The sequence below is a fragment of the Argiope bruennichi genome, chromosome 4 (assembly GCF_947563725.1).
Source record: "Argiope bruennichi chromosome 4, qqArgBrue1.1, whole genome shotgun sequence".
Classification (NCBI taxonomy): Eukaryota; Metazoa; Arthropoda; class Arachnida; order Araneae; family Araneidae; genus Argiope; species Argiope bruennichi.
In genome coordinates, this window is record NC_079154.1 from 20,757,626 (window position 1) to 20,779,036 (window position 21,411).

The 21,411-nt window shown below is 27.5% G+C and overlaps 1 protein-coding gene across 1 annotated transcript in view; it reads right to left on the reverse strand.

Annotated features, from left to right (window-relative positions):
• LOC129965357 (uncharacterized) overlaps positions 1-16,365 on the reverse strand; it is a 41,365-nt gene extending 25,000 nt beyond the window's left edge. The window contains exons 1-5 of the mRNA XM_056079185.1: positions 15,862-16,365; positions 11,113-11,234; positions 7,379-7,605; positions 5,662-5,918; positions 3,983-4,126 (exon numbers count right to left, since the gene is read on the reverse strand). Of these exons, the coding sequence (XP_055935160.1) occupies positions 3,983-4,126; positions 5,662-5,918; positions 7,379-7,605; positions 11,113-11,234; positions 15,862-15,939 (828 nt within the window). The 5' untranslated portion in view covers positions 15,940-16,365. The remainder of the gene's footprint in view (positions 1-3,982; positions 4,127-5,661; positions 5,919-7,378; positions 7,606-11,112; positions 11,235-15,861) is intronic.
• Between the last annotated feature and the right edge of the window lie 5,046 nt (positions 16,366-21,411).

A 21,411-nucleotide genomic window follows, 5' to 3' on the forward strand; every position in this document is an offset into this window, starting at 1 on the left:
TCTGCATATTATTTTCAAAAGGTTGCTTAGTTCTATTAAAATAGTATCACATTTGTAGTTGTTCATAATTCACAAGAAGAGAAAGAATGGCTTTCATTTTGTTATAACAGGGCATGTTTGGATATTCTCCTCAGCTCTAAACATAAATATTTCAGAAAAGTATAAAGATTTGAAGGGGGAGGGGAGAACCCTTTACAAATAAAAGTACAAACTAAGCCTTGACATTTATGTTTTGTATGAATTAGCTGATTTTCGAAAATTCCAACAGACAAAAGTTTTTTTTCCATTTTGTTCCTTTAAAAAAAAAAAAAAAAAAAAAATCCTTAGAAACTTTCCCTTTCTCAAAAAATCTAAAGTATAATCAATCTTCTCTTCTCATTAGCAAACCTCTGAATAAATAATATACATTAGATAAAAAAGACAATTTTGCATTCTATTATTTAGTAAGTCAATGGATTTCCAAATTAACAATGAACTATCCATCAAGACAAATACAATCTTTCTGAAATTCAATTTTTCTCATAGAAACACCAAAGTCTTGCAAAATATCTTTTGGAGTGGAATGGCCCTTTAAAGTTGAAACTACATATCTAGTTTCAGCTCCTTTGTTTTTATTACAAAACAAAAAGTGTAAATTCATTTGCTTTGTTTTATGAATTGGTTGCATGTTTACCAAATATTAGATTATATAAATTAAAATCAGCCAGATTCTTAAATAGAGCACTCTGCATGTATTGGAACAATGCCAAATACAAGAACTAAATGAATAATAACTCTTCTCACACTTAACTATTACAATTCTGCATCTAAATATCGTGAAGACATACTTTATGATTTAACAAAATTATCTTCACACTACTGGGCCTGTTGAAGATTTCTTTCTTGTGTTGCAATCTGCTTATTACATTTCCTTTCTTCAAAGTACACAGAGAAAAAAGATTGGAGACTGACAACTCCCCCATGACAACATCCCATTCATATTGATAAAATTCCCAAGCCAAAACTAAATAAATTATTATGAAAAGTGTCAAAATCTTAGCCATTTTATTGGTTTAATTTTTTAACTGGCTCTCCAAAATAGACCTCCAATTTTGCACTGAAATTTGTTACTGGAGGGAGGGGGTTAGGGGTAGAGGGAGTCGTTACAAAAGTCGGAACACCCAACTTGATTACAACTTTTCACAGTTAAATAAAAAGCTATTCAATGGAAAAAACTTCAAACTGAACAGCTATAGGAATTAAAAATGCCTTTCCAGCGAGCTGTTTGATGTTGAAATAGCTTAATTATATCAGGAATAAAATATTAAAAGTTAAATATGGAAATATATATTTTTTTATTTTGAATGAAATTTTTGAAATTTAAAGATGTGTTATAATTAAAAGGTTTATTGTTACAATTATTTATTATTAAAGTTTGTGCTATGATATAATGTTTTCATATCATATCCGCACGATTTTTTAAACAATTTCCTTGAAGGAAAAAAATAGAATTTTCTAAAAATGACAATATACAGTTGTTACAAGCCAAACTCGGACAGCACAGGAAAAAAACTTGTTCTGCCAAAATATTTTAGCTAAAATGAATTAGAAAAAACGCTAAAAGGTTTTTTTAACAGTGAATTTATTGTACAACTGAAAACACAGTCAAATAGCGCCAATTCATAAATTATAATTAAAAATTTAGAAAAAGTGAAAATTGCAATTTGTGAAAAAGAGTCCGTAAGCCAAACTCGGACATCTCACAATTAAGCATCAAATAATTGCACCCTTGGGTAAAAATTACTGCCACTTTTATGATTAATGTTATAATTCTTCAGGGGAACTTTCCAATTGTGTTATTTTTATTTATTGTAGAATTAAATAATAATTTAATTAAAATATCAGGGCAAAGAGGCCAAACGAGCATCGAGGTAAGAAAATTGGCTATTAAGCATGCTGAAAATGGAAAGTATGTGCCAGAAATATCAGATATTATCCACAGAAGTCATTCAACTGCTAATGACATCATAAAATGCTTTAAAACCAATAATCAGGTGGAAAATATGGCTAAGACAGCCCACAATAAGATTTTCAAAGAAGCAGATGTTCGATATTTAATCAGAAAAGTAAAAGCAAATCCATTTCTTAGTGCACCAAACCCATCTATTATTGCTAAAAAGGAATTAGGTAAAAAATTTAGCCCATGAACAATATAAAATTGTGCACTAAGGCAGATCTCAATGAGGGAAAAAAATCAGATAAAAGCTTTTCATAAGTAAGCGAAATAAGACTAAGATTTAAATTCGCAAAATAAGAACTTAAATTCGCAAGGAACATGAAAACAAGGATTTTTCTTATTGGAAAAATATCTTGTTTACTGCTGAGACATTTTTGGACCCGATGGCAAGCCTTGCGTCTGGAGAAAATCGAAAGAGAAATTTCGCACAAAAAAATTTGTAAGCAACTGTGAAGCATGGTGGTGGATCAGTATTGGTCAGGGACTCGTCCTCAACTACAGGCCGAGGAACCCTGTATTTTATTGAAGGGAGAATGGATCAGAATGTATATACCTCGACATTTTAAAGAAAAATTTGCGAAAATGTGTGCTGAAACTTTCTCTTGCCAACAACTGACGATTTTATCACGATAATGACCCGAAACATAAAGCTTATCGAGTGCGTTCCTGGCTTCAATATAATTGTCCTCACGTCATGGACACTCCACCCTAAAGCCCCGTTACAAATTCCATCAAAAATTTGAGGAAAATTGAGGAAATTACCTGAAGAAAAAAATCTGAGAACACCCCATTTCCTGTAAAGATGAATTGAAAAGAGTATTTTTGCAGGAATGAGGAAATATTGAAATTAATTTTTGTGAAAAAATTTATGCCTATGTGTTTTAAAATGGTTATAAAAACAAGGGCTTGCATATAAAACAATTATTCATTTGAAATATTTACTAGTATTTAAAATTTTCTTATCGTCCAAAGTTTGGCTTCTACATTATTTTTCCTTTTATTTTTGCTTTTTGCCATAATTTTTCGTTAAAACGAATTAATTTATAATTTTTGTTATTTGCTTTTATAATTGCAATAAATACGCTATTGAAAATTCATTTAAATAAATTTCTTATCATTTTTAGCTTACAAATTTTGACTGTATTAGTACTTTGATGTCCAAGTTTGGCTTGGAGCGACTGTAAGTTGATTTCTATCTGTCCAAAATCTCAGACCGAATATATTCTATAAATAAAATATTAAAAAATTCAAAAGATAATGTTCTGTGATATTTTAAATTATATAAAAATAGTTGATTATTAGAAAAAAAGTAAAAATAAAATTACGAGGAGGTGAAGAAAATAATCTATGCCTAATAGCAACTGGTTTTCAAAAAAGGCTACACAGTAGTGTTCCTAATCACAGCAGTAATTAGACAGTGCATTTGGACTTAATGGACCATATCTTTTTCCAGAAAACTGTTGTAATATATTGCCATTTAAAATCTCAGAGCAACATTTTTAGACATGGCCCTTTTTCTTCATTACACAAGTTTCAAATAATTTTGATAAATTTTGCTTATTTTTTAAGGTTTTATGGGTTTAATGAAAAATTAAGTATTCCTTTGAGGCCCCAAATACTGCACAATAAAATTTAAAGAGTTTTTAGGATTTTCAAGAACCACGGTAATCTTGTGTAAATAAATAGACCAGGACTGAATATTCCTTTGGCCTTTCTAAGCCTCAAAAAAGTTGTCAGTCGCTAATGTGTTTATTGGATTACTCTCATAAGAGTATAAATTTTATTGAAACATGCATAAAATTGAAAAAAAAAAATTTTAAACCTTGAAGAAATTAAAACACAAAATTATGGAATGCTGTGACATCTTTTCAGGACATACACAATTATGAGCAAAATTTGCAAAAGATCATAAATTATTATAATGATATTATAAGAGACAGGATCTAACAAATCAGAAATATTAAAAATGGAAATTTTAAATCTTACTCTTGTGCAGCAGTATTTTGATGTCTTTAAAAGATCTTGAAGAAGGAAAATTTGCAGCAACATATAGGAAATTTTTTTATTTTTTGGATCTCTCCACAACCGACAAACAATTTCAACTCCTTCATGACATTCAAGCTGTCTGGCCTAGGAAAAGAAAGGGGTGGAATATGAAATTCAGTACAGAAAATTTTAAAATATAGCAATGCTGATATACTACTTTCTGTAATGTTTCATTATACATAAATTTAAAATCTCTTTTTAAACTTTAAATGCTTTTAATTTAATGAAATAACAAAAGCCTTAAATGGAAAAAATAAGAAGTCACCAATACAATTAGACAGTTCTATATAAATTTAACAAAATTGCACATATTTCAAATTATTAAAAAAAATTTGAATTTGAATTACACTGGCCTCCTTAACAAGCAAACTAAGATTTGCCGCATACTTACATCAAAACTCAATTAATCAATTACAAGAAAACAGGTTAAATAAAACAGCTAGTAATGTCATATATAGTTAACTTCATCTGTGTGGTTAAAAAAAAATTTAAAATACATCAGGTATGCAAAAGGTTGACAATAAGGAATTAAAGAAAAACAATTTAAAAATTGCAATTTTTAATCACAAATAATGAAATGGTTCTTTTATATAAAATAGAAGACATCTAGAGTTTCTCAATAAGTAATGTAAATAAAATATGTAAGCAATATAATACAATAAGTAATAACTAAGTAAACTAAAAATAACTTTTTAAATGATAAAACTCTAAGGCTGGGACTAGAACTTCATTTTCAACTTGAAAGATAAATAATATAAATCCTCATTAAAAAATTAAGTTTCTACAATTTCAAGTCAAACATAATTTTATTCATAATTTGACAACAATACATAATTCAGACTTGCATGTTTTTTTTTTTTTCCTCCATAAGGAAATAGTTTTATACAATTTTAAATGATTATTAAATACAAATGAGTAAAATGTCCAGAAATATTTCACTTGTTTCGTTCTGCATTAACCCTTTGTGGCACAACTTCCTTTTAAATTTTAAACTCAAATTTATAAAGTTTTAGGAAACTTATTTATGCCTAAAGGAGTACGCAAGTTAAATTTTGTGAAGACAGTATTTATTGTTTTGATTCTCCAGTTCCTGTGTTCCATCAGCTGGAACATCTGCACCATTAGAGCTCTGAAAAGAGCAACTAAGTGGGCATTGCAGTGAAGTGCAAAATGAGTCAAATCTCTTACATTTCAATAAAAAAACAATACTTTATTTTTTTACTACAAATTTTTTTTAAAAAAATTCCGTGAAAAAATATGGTTTTAGATAGCATGCTGTAGCTGAAAATTATGGATCTGCTTAATTTAAACAATCCGCCATTACTTAAAAAAAATTTAATTAAATTTTAAGCCTATTTTTTCCCCCAATTGAATTTAATATCCTAAGAAGTGGAACACTGTACAGCAAAGGGTTATGGGAAAGGAGAAGAAGAAAACTCTTGATTTAGTATTTTAAAATCATTAAAAAAAATTCTATGAAAATGCATCTGGAATAAAAACATGCAAGATCCAAAAAAACTATTTTAAATAAATGTCAAGAAATATACTTCAAAGATAATTAATTAATAAAAATTAATTTAAAAAAAGAATTCATAAAAATTGACACCAAAATAAATTACCTCATTTACAATAAAATCGAGGGACTTTGTTTTTAGCAAAATAAAAAGAAACCAATCTATTGATGCATGACCACTTGTACTGACATCTGATGTGGAATTTCTCCTTCTAGATGGTCGGAAGTTTTTAGCAATTCGGCTATGATATAAAAAGGATGTTTTAGCAAGACACATGGCATCATTAGCTCTTTTCCGAAAAACAAGTGCATGAACACGAGCTAAAACGACCTCCTCAGGCTCAGATTCGAAATAATCTTGAACTGAAAAAAAGAAAAGAACAAATCTCAAAATTTGAAAATCAATTAAAATTATAATAAAAAAATCTATTTGCAATAGTTTTAATATTACAAAAAGTATTTCTAAGATTTATATTTAGTTAATTTGAAGTTTTCGGAATATGGTATATAATGTATTAAGTATTTTTTTAAAGAAATAATTTTAAGTTTCATGAGATATTTTTTTAATGTAGTGATCATAATTAATTTTCAGGTGACTGTAACCACTATTACGAGTTTTCATTGAATGGTGATAAATAAGAAACAATGGGAATTACAAAATACTAATAGCTCAGAAGATAGAAAAATGTACTGCACATTGAAAAATTTCAAAACAAAATACGGCTAAATAAACATCAAGGTTTTTATTTTGCTGTATATAATAACAAATTGTAAATAATTAAAATTAAACATGAAAGAACTATAAACTTTTGATTAAAATATATATTGTATAATATTTGCAATTATAAAAATAAATATATTTCTGTATAAAGATAGATGTTTGTTTATTTTTACATAAATTTGGATTTTTTTTTTTCAATTACAATGGAATTCAGCAGATGCTCTTTAACGTAACAACAAAAATAATTGCAATAAATTTCTCTTTTTTTTAAAAAAAAAAAATGCTATTAATTTTTACAATCTAAAAATGAATTAACATTTATGCAATTTTTGGCATTTTACACAATTTCCCCACAAAATATTATTTTACAAAAATTTTTACATTTTAAGATATAAAAAAGTGTAGCTTTAATAATTCAAACAGATATCCTTCCACTAAAAGTATTCTTTCAAAAATTACGTTACTAAAAAACTGATTTTTTAAAATTTTATAAAGGTGAAAAATAATTTTTGTGTGATGACTTGTTAGAAGTTATGGCAAAAGTTAAAAGTTAATTTTTTCAATTCCTATTTCACCTCTTTTAGAGGGTTGCAATAACTTTTTAATAGCACAATAAATCCTTCCAGTGTTAAGGAAAATGCATTCTTACTTTTGTTTAAATCTATTAAGAGGGTGCAATTTTATAAAATTTGAATGTACTTCAGGATTTTCAATTTTTTTTATATAGATATTTTTGTTAAATTTAAAAACATGATACTGCTGCAAAATATAAATGAATTTCTTTGGAGGCAACCTACTAAATATGATATGGAATTCAACACAATTAAAAGTTGTTCCAATGTTTGAGATGAGACCATGCCAAGTTTCTGTCAAAGAGATATTTAAAATATTTTTCTAGAAATTTGGAAAGTTAGTTCCTTTTTCCAATTTACTATAATTTTTTTCTCAGAATATCACATTAATATTCCTTTATCGAAGTATAATCAGCAAGCAATTTCTTAACTTTTAGTTATTTAACCACTTTCCTGTCAAAAAAGTGATTTAAAAATAAAATCAATATTTTAAATGCATTATATTTGTATATAAACAAAAAAATACTTACCTCTTCTATCATAAACTGTAACTGTTCCATCAAACAGGTCATTCCATGAGAAAAAAGAATTTTTCCAAGGATCTCTTTTAAAGATTTCAAGTACAGCTTTAAAAACTTCAGCGACGTTTTCAGTAATGGTCGAGAATGCACGGTAATGGTACTTAAAAGCACACAGCAAGTCACCCTTATCTGTATACATTGACCACTTTGATGAAAACATGAAAAGAAGTGTTCGCCTGAAAGACAAGAAAATTTGAGATACCTACCTAAAATTTAATAACCACAAATAATAAATTTAAAAAAAAACTCTTAAATAATCAATTAACGTAATTTATTGGATGAACCAAAATCTATTACAAATATAGTAACTACTTTTCCTACAGATCTATTTAGAAAGCATATTTCATGTCAATTCAATAAGAAATTTTCTTGTAGGAAACATATAGCATCTGAGGTTAAGTAAATAACTGATAAGGTGGATTTTAAAAATTATAACAAATAATTCAGCACTGAAATACAAAATTCAAAAACCTCATAGTAAGATCAGCTTGACCAAAAAATAAATTTTTATAAAATTAGTCTAGATGTACAGATTATGCTTTAAAAAAAATATTTTTATAGGCCTAAAAATACAAGCAGGGAAATGATATTAGATTCAATGGTAGACTGGGTCATTAAATATGGTTGCCAAGAGACAATAGGGATTCCCACTCATATCTATAATGCTGTCGTTCAATTTTTATAGCAAATTAAGGAAATTTTCAAAAATACATGAATTGAAACAAAAACATAAAAATATGATAGCTGCAAAATTAAATTTTTTAATATATCAATATTTTTTTAATATATATTATATGCTTTAAAGAAATACATTCATTTATTGGTGTTTTTGTATTCTATCAAGTACAATTATTTCATTTATTTTCACTTTCTTTCAAGTAATGTTCATATTGCATACCCAACAGCAGCTGATCTTAAGAAATAACTATAACATTTGTAGTGCTATAAGTTTTTTTTATAACTTTCTTTATTAATATCGAATAATAAGAAAAATTTCATTACAATTTTCATTTTGATTAGCGTCAGATATATCAGCTAGGAAACAAATTTAAAAAATAAGCATTAATTAATTGTTTAATCTAATCTATTCCTTATCTGAAGATTTTTTATAACATACATATACTATATTTTTATAAGAAATATAAAAAATAACATAAGCACATTTTTTTACTGAAGCTACAGTAAGTTTTTAGCAATTGCATAACAATACTGTTATTTTAAAATTTATAATGAAGTTCTCTACGAATTTTTTTTAATACTAAAACTAACAGATAATCAAAATGACTGGTTGATCTAAAAACTATTTTATGCAGCCAAATATTAAAATTGAAAAATAGGGAAGTATATTGCATGGGGTTTACTACATAAAGTAATTCAAACAAAATATCAACTCGAATAATATTGTACCTTAACATACCTATCATCAACGAACAAATATTAAATTATGCAACAAATACAAAGTAACCGAGTTTGAACAGAAAGAAAAAAAATTCAACCATTGATAATAAAACAATTTTTTTTTAAAAAAATGTATTCATAGTTATATTTTAAAAGAGCTTTCAAATTTGTTTTAATGATAAAGTTTTTATTTCTTAATTTTGATATTCTTAATAAATCTAGATCATATTAAGGTCTACAGAAATTGAAAATTTTGAGTGGAAAACAATAAAAGCAAAGCATAGTTGTTGGCAAAATAGAGAAAGCATCTTAAATGATATTAGGATTATCAATAACTCAAATCTAAATAAATATGAAGAAATCCTTAATAACTTATCAATATAATTATATGTTTATTAATTATTGACGTAACCATAATCACTGAACATATAATTCCTTAAACATATAAGGAAAAATGCATCCAAAATTCATTAAATTTCTGGCAAGTACAACATCTAAAAATTTTAAATATAAGAATAAGGATTTTAAATATTTATCATTAAGAAGCAATCTTATCCAAACCAACTGTCACCTTACACATTTTGATACAATGTAGACTTATAAGCTGATTCAAAATTTTATATTCAACATCCAATACAAATTTGGAACTGATTGGAGAACTTTCCAGTATTTGAACAAAACACGAATTATCTAAGACTTTTATTTTGTCCTCATTCAATCAGGATAATTTTTTGCAATATTAAAAATTAATTTGTAATATTAATTTTATAATACAATCACAATTTACTCTTAATGCCATATAAATTTTCTAATAGTTTGTTCTAGAGAATTTTTCAGCCTAACATATATATTTCTACTATCCCATACTATCTTCAGAGTAGGCACACCTGCCATCAGACAACCTGTCATTCCACCATCAGACCTATTATCTTTCAAGCTAAGTAAATCCTTCAATATCTATTTTTTTTTAATTTTATTTTTTAGACTTGTAAAAGACTTTAAATTATAGAAAATATAAAAATGCAAACATAAGAAATACCGAATAAAATATGCATTTTGTCCACACACAAAAAAAGCTTTTTTTTTTAAAAAAAAATTATTATTAACTTTTTAAGCATAGTAATTTTAAGAGTCCAAAAATTCAATACACACACACTTGTTTCTTATCACACATTATAGTTTTGTTTTTAAGTATTATGATTAATTATAATATACTTTAATAATTTATTTCATTTTAATATAATTACATATTAATCTAATACCACAGACAAACACAGTCAATACACCAACATGATATCTCAAGTCATTAATTTGCATACATCCTTTGTTATTTCAATTACAACTATATCATCCGAATAAACCAATATCAAGATGGATGTAAAGAATATATAAAATGTTGAAATCTGGTTCTTTGCAATCTTTAATCACAAGTTAAAAAAATGCATCATTTCTTAATTCAGGGAAGAAATTGTAATCTATTGTCTGTATTGTCAATTTATAATCATAAACTATAGAAGTATTTGAAAAATGATGTTTAGATTCGTGATATAATATTAAAGAAATCATGCTTACTTACAATATCAAGAAAAAAATTCTTTGTGTATGTAGCAATGTTTATGAACTAGCTACATACTAGCAATTAAATGTCAAAGATGAAATGGTGGTTACAGCTCAAATTTGATTATATTTGCCAATGACATGCAATTAAGCCAAAAGTATCCAATTAATACATAAGTACCAAATATTTCATGGTGCAAATGAAATGATGTTACCAGACAGAAATCTTTAAATTTCACACAAAATTTTTTTAGAAATTTTCATTGAAGTAAAAGATATCCCAAATGCTTGAATTGTCTTTTTTGTACACAAAAGTAGAAAATATACTTAACCCTATACAAATAGTAAATAGTTACTCTAGTTCAAAAACCTTAATATCCTACCTAAAAACTTTTACTCAAAACATCAACTTCTTAAGTTTAAATAGTAGAAAAAAATTCTACCAAATTCACCTATTAAAAACTACCTTAACAGAACATCTATGTGGGTTTTCATAGCCAAACTAAAATTGCTTTAAAAATTATCTTTCTCATAGCTTTTCTCAGAATTCTGAAAGACACTCAAGTTGAGAAAATGTGCATTGGCGCCCAAAGAAATATTTAATCAAGGAGCATAATTTAGAAAAAATACTGACACTGGCATAATATAAGATATATTATCTAAAAAGTATTACTATTACTATTCATAAAACAAAATGTATGTATTTTTAAAAGAATATTTGCATTTACCTCAATAAAGTAAAATACTCCTTCTTTGAATTTTTTGGAAATTCAACAGCATTTGCCCATAATTTAGGTATATTCATATCTGCATTAGATGGATTAGCATTACATTCCGCAAAAGCAGTGCCCTGAAATAAAAAGGATGGAAAAATGTTAAATCAGCCAGCATAAAATTTAACATCAAAGTATAGTAAAAAAAATTTTATACATACATAGTTACATAATATCTTTGCTAATATTTATATTTTTACAAACTGTTGCACAATATTTCTGCATCAGTACAATTGGCTACAATTATCAAGTCTCTCTTACTAACAAGAAAAAAAAACCAAAGACTTTTCAAGGATCTTTAAAAAATCTACAAAATGCATAAAATGACACATTTTAAGCATAAAAATGCAAATGGTAAAAATTTAAGTCAAATACTTTTACCATTAATATTCAAATGTGCCATTACTTTCTTGCTTACTTAAATCTTGATGATTAAATGAACATTAAAGACACTCATTATGCTCATTTTACAGTTAATAATCCAATATATATAATTCAAAATGGTTTTCAATATTACAATGCCTGTTAAATTTAGCTACAATATGGCTACTACTAATTGCTGATTTCACACTATTACTGGATATTCACTTCACATACATACGTATTTACACATTAGCTGAAACAAAATCCCCTAAAAAAATGTTAATTTCATGAGAATCTCCAATTGTACTTCTAACTAGCACCTGGCAGAATGGGGGTGGAAATACAAGAGACAGATACACATCAACAAACCTTTATTTACAGTTACACAAAGTAAATGATAACAGAATGCACTTAAAATGCTTTTAATTTACATTTTTGAGTTGCTTCGATGGTCTACCAGTTTTTAAAATACTGTTTGGATGTTCTATCCACCAAACATCTTATTTCTTCTCTGCCTTTGTAATTAGTTTGTTAATGGTTTTTTGCAATACAGAAATCAATTTCTTCATTCTTACCCTTTTCATTTTAAATCTTGAGTTCATCTATAAAGAATTCTTTTTCTTATATTTTCCTCATTTTGAGATTATAATCTTGCTGATGCTTTTGACAATATTTAGATTAAGATTATTATTATTATTATTGCATAAGTTATTTTATAATTTGGAAATTTTCCCACCTCATCCTATTTTTTCAATTCATCTAAAACCAAATGCTTTACAACAAAAGTTTCTTCTTTAAAGAGTTTTCAACCACAATATTTTTATTCTAGAAAAATTCCCTTCAACAATGATTTGTCTAGGAATAGAACAATCAGAATTTTAATTATAATCTCTAATTTTTAATAAGATCTGACCTTCTGAATATTTTGATAAAAAATTAATTTCTGAAACTCCTTCTAAAGTCTAAGCTTTTTCTTGTAGTAATTTACAATTCACAAAAGCAAAAAGAACAGCTTTCTTCTTTTTATAACAGAAATGAGCTTTTGGCCATTGTATTTAGATTTAATTATATTCGTCACAAATACATATTTTAAAGAACTTATTTAAAACTCTACAAATGAAGGCATATATAAAGTAAATTAACTGCATTTCCAATTTTTTTCACTCTCTTCAAATTAGAAAGCCTTTTAACATTCTGTATCTAAGGGATCCATGCAACATTAAATTGGAGTTTTGTTTCAAACCTTTGTTTCAAAAATACAAACCAAGAAATGCTATTAACAATTTTTAAACCTCCAAAATATATCAATTAATTTATGACTATCTTTTTTATTTCCTGTGCCAAAAATTGCAAATTTGAACAATTTTCTCTAATATGATAATTTTGGTCATGACAGAAAAATCTTTAATACGGACTTAGCTACAATTCCTAACAAATTTATATCATTTAAATTTTAATATAAGAAACTTGCCCTTTTGACGATTCTTAATATATAATAATACTAAATCAACCCATATTTAGATTATTTGTTTAGCAACAGCTGCATTCTCTAGTTACCTGCTTTTGTAAAATTCTGAAAATTTTAGATCTTTTCTTCTCACTACAAAATCTTTGAATAAAAAATGTACTAGATAAAAATAAATGAATATTCCATATAGATACTGTTTCGAAATATCTAAATGACTTGTTGAAACCACATGCAGGCTATAAAAAAAGTTTTGCATGATTCAATGAATTAAAAAAAATTCTAATTTATCAATAGGGGCCATACATCAAGATACATAAAAAAAATTTCAAATACATTTTTTTTTTTTTTTTTTTTTTTTGTAGGAGAACAAAATTCTTGTGAAATATCTTCAAATGTACAATATGTTATAAAAATATTTTAATGCCAATTATTTTTTTTTGTTATAATTAATGCATTATACATAATTTGTTGTAAAAAAAATTACTGCTGCTTTAATTTTGTACAACAAACTTCATAAATTTATAGTAGTGTACGAGATAGATAGATCCCAGTATTTTAACCACCCCCAAATTATGCCTTTCAATAAATATTTTAATTTTTATAGCAACAGCAATCCGTATAAGTTAATTTGCTTAAAATCATTAAAAAACTTAAATGCTTGAAATGAAAAAAAAAAGTCTTTACCTGAAATATGATTTATTTTTTGGTGTAGAATTCTAAAAAGCTAGTTACAACACTCTCATTACATGACCTTATCCAGTATTATTTCAATTAACACTGGTTTTGAATTATTTCAAATTTATAAATCAGAGAATGTATTTGTTAGTTTTCACTAACGTAATATATGTATATGAAGGTAAAATAAACTTCCTCAAATTTATAACAGAGTTGAACAGACAATATTATATTTTCTTGACTGCACTACAACTTAAGAACATCTGACAAAGAACAACATGTTAGTTGTAAAATATATTCTCAAAAGTTAAACATAATATAATGATGAGAAATGGCTATATATCCAAAATTGCTCCAATTTTTAATTCTTTTGGAAAATTAAAAATACAGCATAAACTATATAGCACGAATTACAATGTAAGCCAATAAATATATACACATCAATTTAAAAAAAAATAATCTGCTTTTTCAATCAGGTATAGGAATATAAAATATTTGAATATTTTATGGTTGTACGGGACAGTTCAAGGGAGGTTTCAAATAATGCAAGTGCACAAGACTTTCACATTTTTGACAGTCCGTATCACTGAATGACATTGAAAAAGGAAAATACATTTGTTTTGCTTTAATCGGATTAATGGACTGATCATTTCATGTACATCAATCCAGGGCTAATTGGGCGGTTTAAATCTGGCATCAAATTTAAAAATGGAGAATCATTTAACATCTAATATTCATTAACAATGATTTACTTCCTTAAAAGTTTTATCTATCAAATTCTAACTACAAAAATGACATTTCCAATGAATTTGATATAAATTATTAAGATAATAAAATTATTATCATGTAATCCAGTAATTCACATATCAACCGGCATTTTATACATTTACGATTTTTTTTTTTGATTTATTAACAATTATCGGCTAAATTACAAAATACAGTGCAAGTGTCAAAGCGCAATTTTTACACAGCAATACTTTCACAAACATATTAACTGCATTCTTTAGTTGGTATTTTGCAACTTTTCTACTGTTTAGAAGAATCTGACACAGACTGGCAAAGCATCTCTTTGGTACTCTAATTTTATATCTTTTAATATTAATTTTAGAATGCAATAAACTATTAACTGTACAAAATTTATTCATATATTAATTCAGCACTGACAGCAGTTCATTCAGAATTACCTTCTAGATTTACAATTAAAATACATTATCTAAATGTTTCAACATGCACAATGTCAGATTTAGATGTCAAGAGACTCTTTGAGACATGGGGCCCCCTTATAAATCCATTGAAGCACTACATTTTGTATACATATTTGCTCATCCTGAAAATATGGGAAGGGAAATGAAAGAAAGAATGAGGCCTCAAATTGTAGCAATAAAAACCCTGCTTTGAATATATAACTGCTTCCATGCAATGATTCAATAAGACACATTCCAGAATTCATATTACTTTATATCAATAGATCTGATTATTCAAAAAGGAGATGAAATAATCAGTAAACCTAAGATTTCCAATTAAATATATAATTTTTAGCTATCTGCAGATAATGCTTAATATTTGTCTTTAGCATATACAACTTGGAAATTACAAATCAAAATTTAACGATTTTTGCATAATAGCAATAATTATTCCTAGAAAAGAAGACTAGTTTACCAAATGCGTTCATTAGTTAAAATTAGAAACTAAATAATAGATACGAGAATAAGTTATGCACGCGACTGGTGAGATACATGAGCGCCAATTATTCCCCGCAATATTTACATAGTCAATTATTTTTAACAGAGTTCAATTAAAAAATATGATCTTTTAGGAATGTCCTTATTTTTTTGCATAAAAACCAGTGCTTTCATAAGAAATATTAGTACTTCAATAATTGCAATAAAATGTACATAGATCATACTTGGATCCAATAGCTACTTATCTATTAATATTATTTATTTGACGAAAAAGCATGTTCAAAGAAATAAAAAGATTTTTTCCCCTTTTATTTTAACTAGTTTCATTAAGATCAGTTTTCTAAAATACCTATAAATATATAACTTTTACGATTTGATAAAAGCTGTATATTACGTTAATGATAAAGTTCAATGTTCTCGGAAGAAAACAAGAATTATAATTTTTAGTAGCCAATCTAATGCATGCAAAAATAAAATGAAACTTTCAAAACTATAAAAAACACTTTCAATATTTACCTGTTCACTGGAAGTTTTATCATTTCTTCGATAATCCTGCATCATATCCTGCATTCTCAATACCAGACCGTGCGCCATTTTAGGGCTCAAGCTTTCTGTACACAAACCTTTCAGATATGAAATTACATTTACATGTTAAAACCTTCAGAATTTCAAGTATGAAATTGATGATTACTAACAAATGTTTTCAGAAATATTTTAAACAACATTTCAAATCATTCGACAGTCATCAACAATCGCTTCCTGTATTTCCAATCGGTCACCATAACACAGCTTATCAAAACATTACGCTAACCCTATTCATTTTCTTCGATGAAGGACGCGACACGTTGATAATCGATATTACTGAATAGTGACTTATTTTCAAAAATAAAATTTCTCAACAGCAATAATAACTTCAGTAATATTTTTCAGAACAGTTTTGGAAATGATTCATAATCAGGTTAGAACACGAATAGAGCCATAATTTAGCATCCCCAACAAACCGAACTGCAATTGGTTAGCAGTGAGCTGATGAGTGATATTATGCTGAGCAATCTGGAAATATCTTAATTTTTTTTAAATATAGGTGAAACAATCAATACAATACTAATGTTTCACTTAGAAATAAAATTCGTTTAAAAAAAGTCGTTGAACAGATCTAAAACTTTAGTATTTAAAGAAGTGCATTCGTATAGATAAATTAGGATAGAACAAAAAAAAGGGGAGGGAAAAGGGGGGATGACAACAATAACATTCAAGAATGAATTAAATTAGATTTTCATAACAACAAACATTTGGAAACAAGCTGCTTTTAGGAAGATCACATAAGATTTCGTAACAAAAATTTTTCTTAAGTTTTAATATTTTATTTCGGGAATACTCTGAGGAAACTTTTCGCCTTTAGGAGTAGATTATACAGAAATATTTAATAAGGGAAAATTCATATACAAAAATAAGTTTTTTTAATTTTTTTTTTTTCAGATTTTTCTTGAAGAGAACTTTTTATGTGTGTGATCTATGAATATAAATATAAAAGAAATAAAAAAAAAAATTCTTTTAGAAAATACAGCTTTTAACTTATCGTATATATATATATATATATAACAAAGGTCGACTTTCACCCGGAATCGAACTTAAAACCTTAGGAATAGAGCTCTTTAAAACTTTAAGTTATAAAGATAAGTATTCTTGTTTTATGATTTTATTTGATTCTTTAACTCTAATTAATTAACTCTAACCATTAATTATTATTATGGTAATCGGCAATAAATTTTCATTCAGAATAAGAATATATAAATCAGGAAAACGGAATATACCTAATAGTTTTTAGTTTGTATAAAATAAAAATATCAAGCCAAAATAATAAAAATGAATATAAAAACCTTTTTAATAAACTATGCATATCTTTTAAAATTTCTTACATCCATAACTTGAAATTTTATTTTTTCGCTCATTACCTCTTGTATAAAGATATTAATACTATAAGCAAAAATTCATTTCAACATTTGTATGAATAAAGTGAGAAAACCTTTTGGAAATATCTAACCATTAATAATAATATAGGTTATTTATTTTTTTAAAATAATTCATAGTTTTTATGTAAGTTTTTGCAAATCGCGGGGGTGGGGAGTGGGGGGTATGATGGCAGAGACCGTCCTTCATGTGCGAGGAATATAGGTTCAAGTCCCAGCTGAATTGAAGATCCTGCTGATATATGATTCTTAAGAATATTAATACTGTAATTAAGAATATTAATATTGTCTTCTAAGGTGAATTATTCTGATGTAGGAGAGGTGTGAAAATCTGGTGATCAAGCGTTATTTTAATTGTTTAAAACTCATTTTTATTCAAAACAGGGAATGAATTTGGTAAATCAAAATAATCTAATAGAAATGAGAGGACTATAGAAAATAAAAGTGTTATAGATGTATAAACATTTTTTTAAGAACCTGAATATGAAAATTAAAAATTACAAAGGTAGCCAGAAAAAAATTGAGAAACATCCTATGAAAATTAAATGAGGTAAATTACCTACGCCACTTTTGCTCGAAGAAGAGCAAGATGTTTATCGAATCACAAACAAATCAGTAATGTTTCTAATGAGTCTTTTAGAAACTGGTCATACTCAAATAATTTGGTGAGGAGTCTTAAATTTAACAATGGAAGGAATTTTTTTTGTCTTATTATTATATTTATTTATTTCATTGACATTCATTTATTTATAGAAGAACAAAATGTACAAATATATTATAACATAGATTTTTAAACTGCATTTTATGTTTCATTTCATTTTTTTAATGCAAACCAGGGGGAGTAGCCATTCCTAAACATACTTACATACTCAATAATAAAGATGTTATTCTCCTACCTTTCTCCCCTCCTCCCCCCACACACATAACAAACAACGGATCTTCAGTAAGATCGTGAAAACCTCGCTTGCTCAGATTTTTATTTTCAGTCCCGCACCTGAGAATTTTGAGTTTTGTAATATAGTAATATATATATATATATATATATATATATATATATATATATATATATATATATATATATATATATATATATATATATATATATATATATATATATATATATATATATATATAAACGAAAATACATTTTGGATGCTTTGTCTTAAATAATACGATTAAAACACAAAGTTGATTGATTCAATCCGATTAAAATTTGACAAAAAATTGCAATTTTAGTAATAAGAAAATATGCTAAATTTCATTTTCTTAAGCCTTTGCATATTTGAGTTATTGCAATTACATGCATACGAAAATAAAGACCGACAGACAGTCAACCCCTTGAACAATTAAGTTCAAAATTTAATCTAGATCTATAACTTCGATTACAAATCCGTACACCAAATTTTATCGATTTAGATCTGTCATGTGAAATAGTCCTCGTGTTTCACCTGCACTTCGACCGACTTCTTCCAAATGGATTTCGTAAAAAATTTGTAAAAATCAATGAATTGGATGTAAAAAGGCATAAAACAAATTTCATCTATCTAGCTCAAAGCATTTTTGAGTTTTCGTGTTAACAGATAGAGAGACTAAAACTCATAATTCTAAAAAAATATGTTAGAATCATAAAAATAAAACAGGATCCTAAATAAAAATAAATCAGGATAATCCTAAAAATATGTTAGTATCAGGAAGGTCCGAATTTGCAGGCGATCAAACTCTCGTTATCGAATTTTTTAATGATCACAATACTTTCTCTTTGTATACTTCGAAAATAAGAAAATAAAAACCTGGAAAAAAAATCTTATAAAAATTTATATTTTCTCCAGAATTTCATGTATTTTTGACGTTATGTCGAATATAAGAACCTTTAAAAATAGATGTTGAAAGTAATAATTTACTGATTCATTTCGTAAAGTTTTCCCCCAGATATTAAATGTTTATATATATAATTTCAATGACATTGGAGGTTGCTATTATCATTTTCTCGTTTACGAAATATACAAAGAGAGAGCAAGCAATATAACTGTCAAAAAATTCGAACTCGGCATTTTAACGAATCTTCATGTTTCAGATATCGATGAATTCGAAAAACACATTTCGGAATTATATTCGTTTCTAAACTCGATAACTGAACAAGCAGGAATGGTCTCCCCAAATCTTACTCGCGTGCACTCTAATTAAGATACTACACCAGAGAATGCCTTGTACCCTGGTGTACAACATATACGAAATATTAACCTTTGCCATGAATTTAGCATTCATACGGAATCTATTGTGTCATTTTTGGTGATTAATCAGTGGCGTGCGGTTAACAGTATCCGAAAATTAAATCTGTGTTTTAGAGACGTTTCTCCCAACCGACTGAAACAAAAATTTGACACAAAACTGCACTTATAATCACAAAATCACATAACAAATATGATATATTTAAGTCATTGCATCTCTAAGTTATCGCGTTTACATGTTTCTAAAAGTACAGACCGACAGATGGTCAATCCGTTGTTAGATTTGGTACAAAACATTAGAATGTTCAGACTATAGATATTAATTCTGTATATCGCATTTTATCTATCTAGCTCTCTTTGTTTTGTAGTTATATCATGTTAACTTTTATTCGAACAGCCGAACAGACAGACTTCCTGTGAATATATTTTGCTCAATATTTGATAAAGATTTACAAAATTGGCATAAATACCGTCTACCAAATTTTATAAGTCAAGATCAGAGCATTTTTCAGAGCACAGACCGACAGATGGACATTTCCCAAACATGTGTTTCTAAAACGCGCAGATTCGTCAAAATCTCAAGTTCGAATTGTTTGGCAATTATTATACTGTTACGAAATTTCCGGGTTCGTTTGGATAGTGGAAGTTATATGGTGTGGAGAACGCTCTATCAACAGGCGGCAGTAGGAAAAAAAAAAAAAAAAAAAAAAAAAAAACGACGTTTATTTACACGAAGACACACAAGACAGCACAAAGACGACAACTATATACAGCACAGAGAAGATAATTATCTTCAGCCGAGACGTGCACACAACAAGACTCTACTGCAGGCAGTAGCGCACAGCTTAGTTCAGCACTAGCTTGACTCCGTCGCTGCTCTGCTAATCTCTGGAAGACTCGTTCTTCACCGTCGATTCCGACTACTCTCCGGCAGCTGCAAACTGCCTCCTTTTATAGGTCTCAGGAGGCGGGGCTAGAAGCCTCTCAACCAAGCAGGAACTTTCGAGGCGTATCTCGGTTCCTACTGGACATATCGGAAAAATTCTCGTTGTTTCGTGTATAATCTATTTTGGCGTCAAAGTCGCAAAATTCGTCACCAAGCTCTGGGACCTCCGATGCGACACCCGGACTCCGTCTAATACAGACTGTAAAACAGTCTTTCTGATGATGGAACCAACTATGCTGGGAAGCAGCATTACAGATTCGTAACAATACTATCTCTATACTACGCATACGAGAAAGTAAAAAAATTTGTAACTAAATTTTAAATTTTGAGCGAAATCCCATTCAGAGGAAATCTATCTATCCGGCTATTCGAGTAAAAGAGAGAACGATAACTACAAAATGTTTAGAGATAGATGAATAAAATTTGGTACGTAGGTTTATCATTTATAATGTAGATTTATATTAACTGAATAAAATCGTCAAATTATTCATCGTCTGCGCTTTCGCATGCATGTAGACGCAAGAACTCAAAAATGTACCAATTTGGATAGATGGAATTTGGCACGTTATCTTGTCACTATAATTGCTGTTTTATGTCAAATTTCGGTTTCAGTTGATCGTAAAAAAGTAAGTGTCCAAAATGCATATTCAATTTTCTTTACTATTTTGGAAAGCAAAGAACTCTTTTCAGGAATCTGAAAATGAAATTTTTGTGCACTCCAGGTACTATCGAAGGTCCATATTTCTTTCTATGAAGGAGAAATGAAGTATAACTTTATTAGAGAGCGTTTGCTCGCTTTTCTCCATCCGTGTTCCATCTGTGATCACGTGACTCAATGTAATCACGTGACGCAATGTGTTGATTTATATTTTTCTCTGTTCTATGTTGTAATAAATGTGTGTGTCAAAAATGGCGTGGTTAT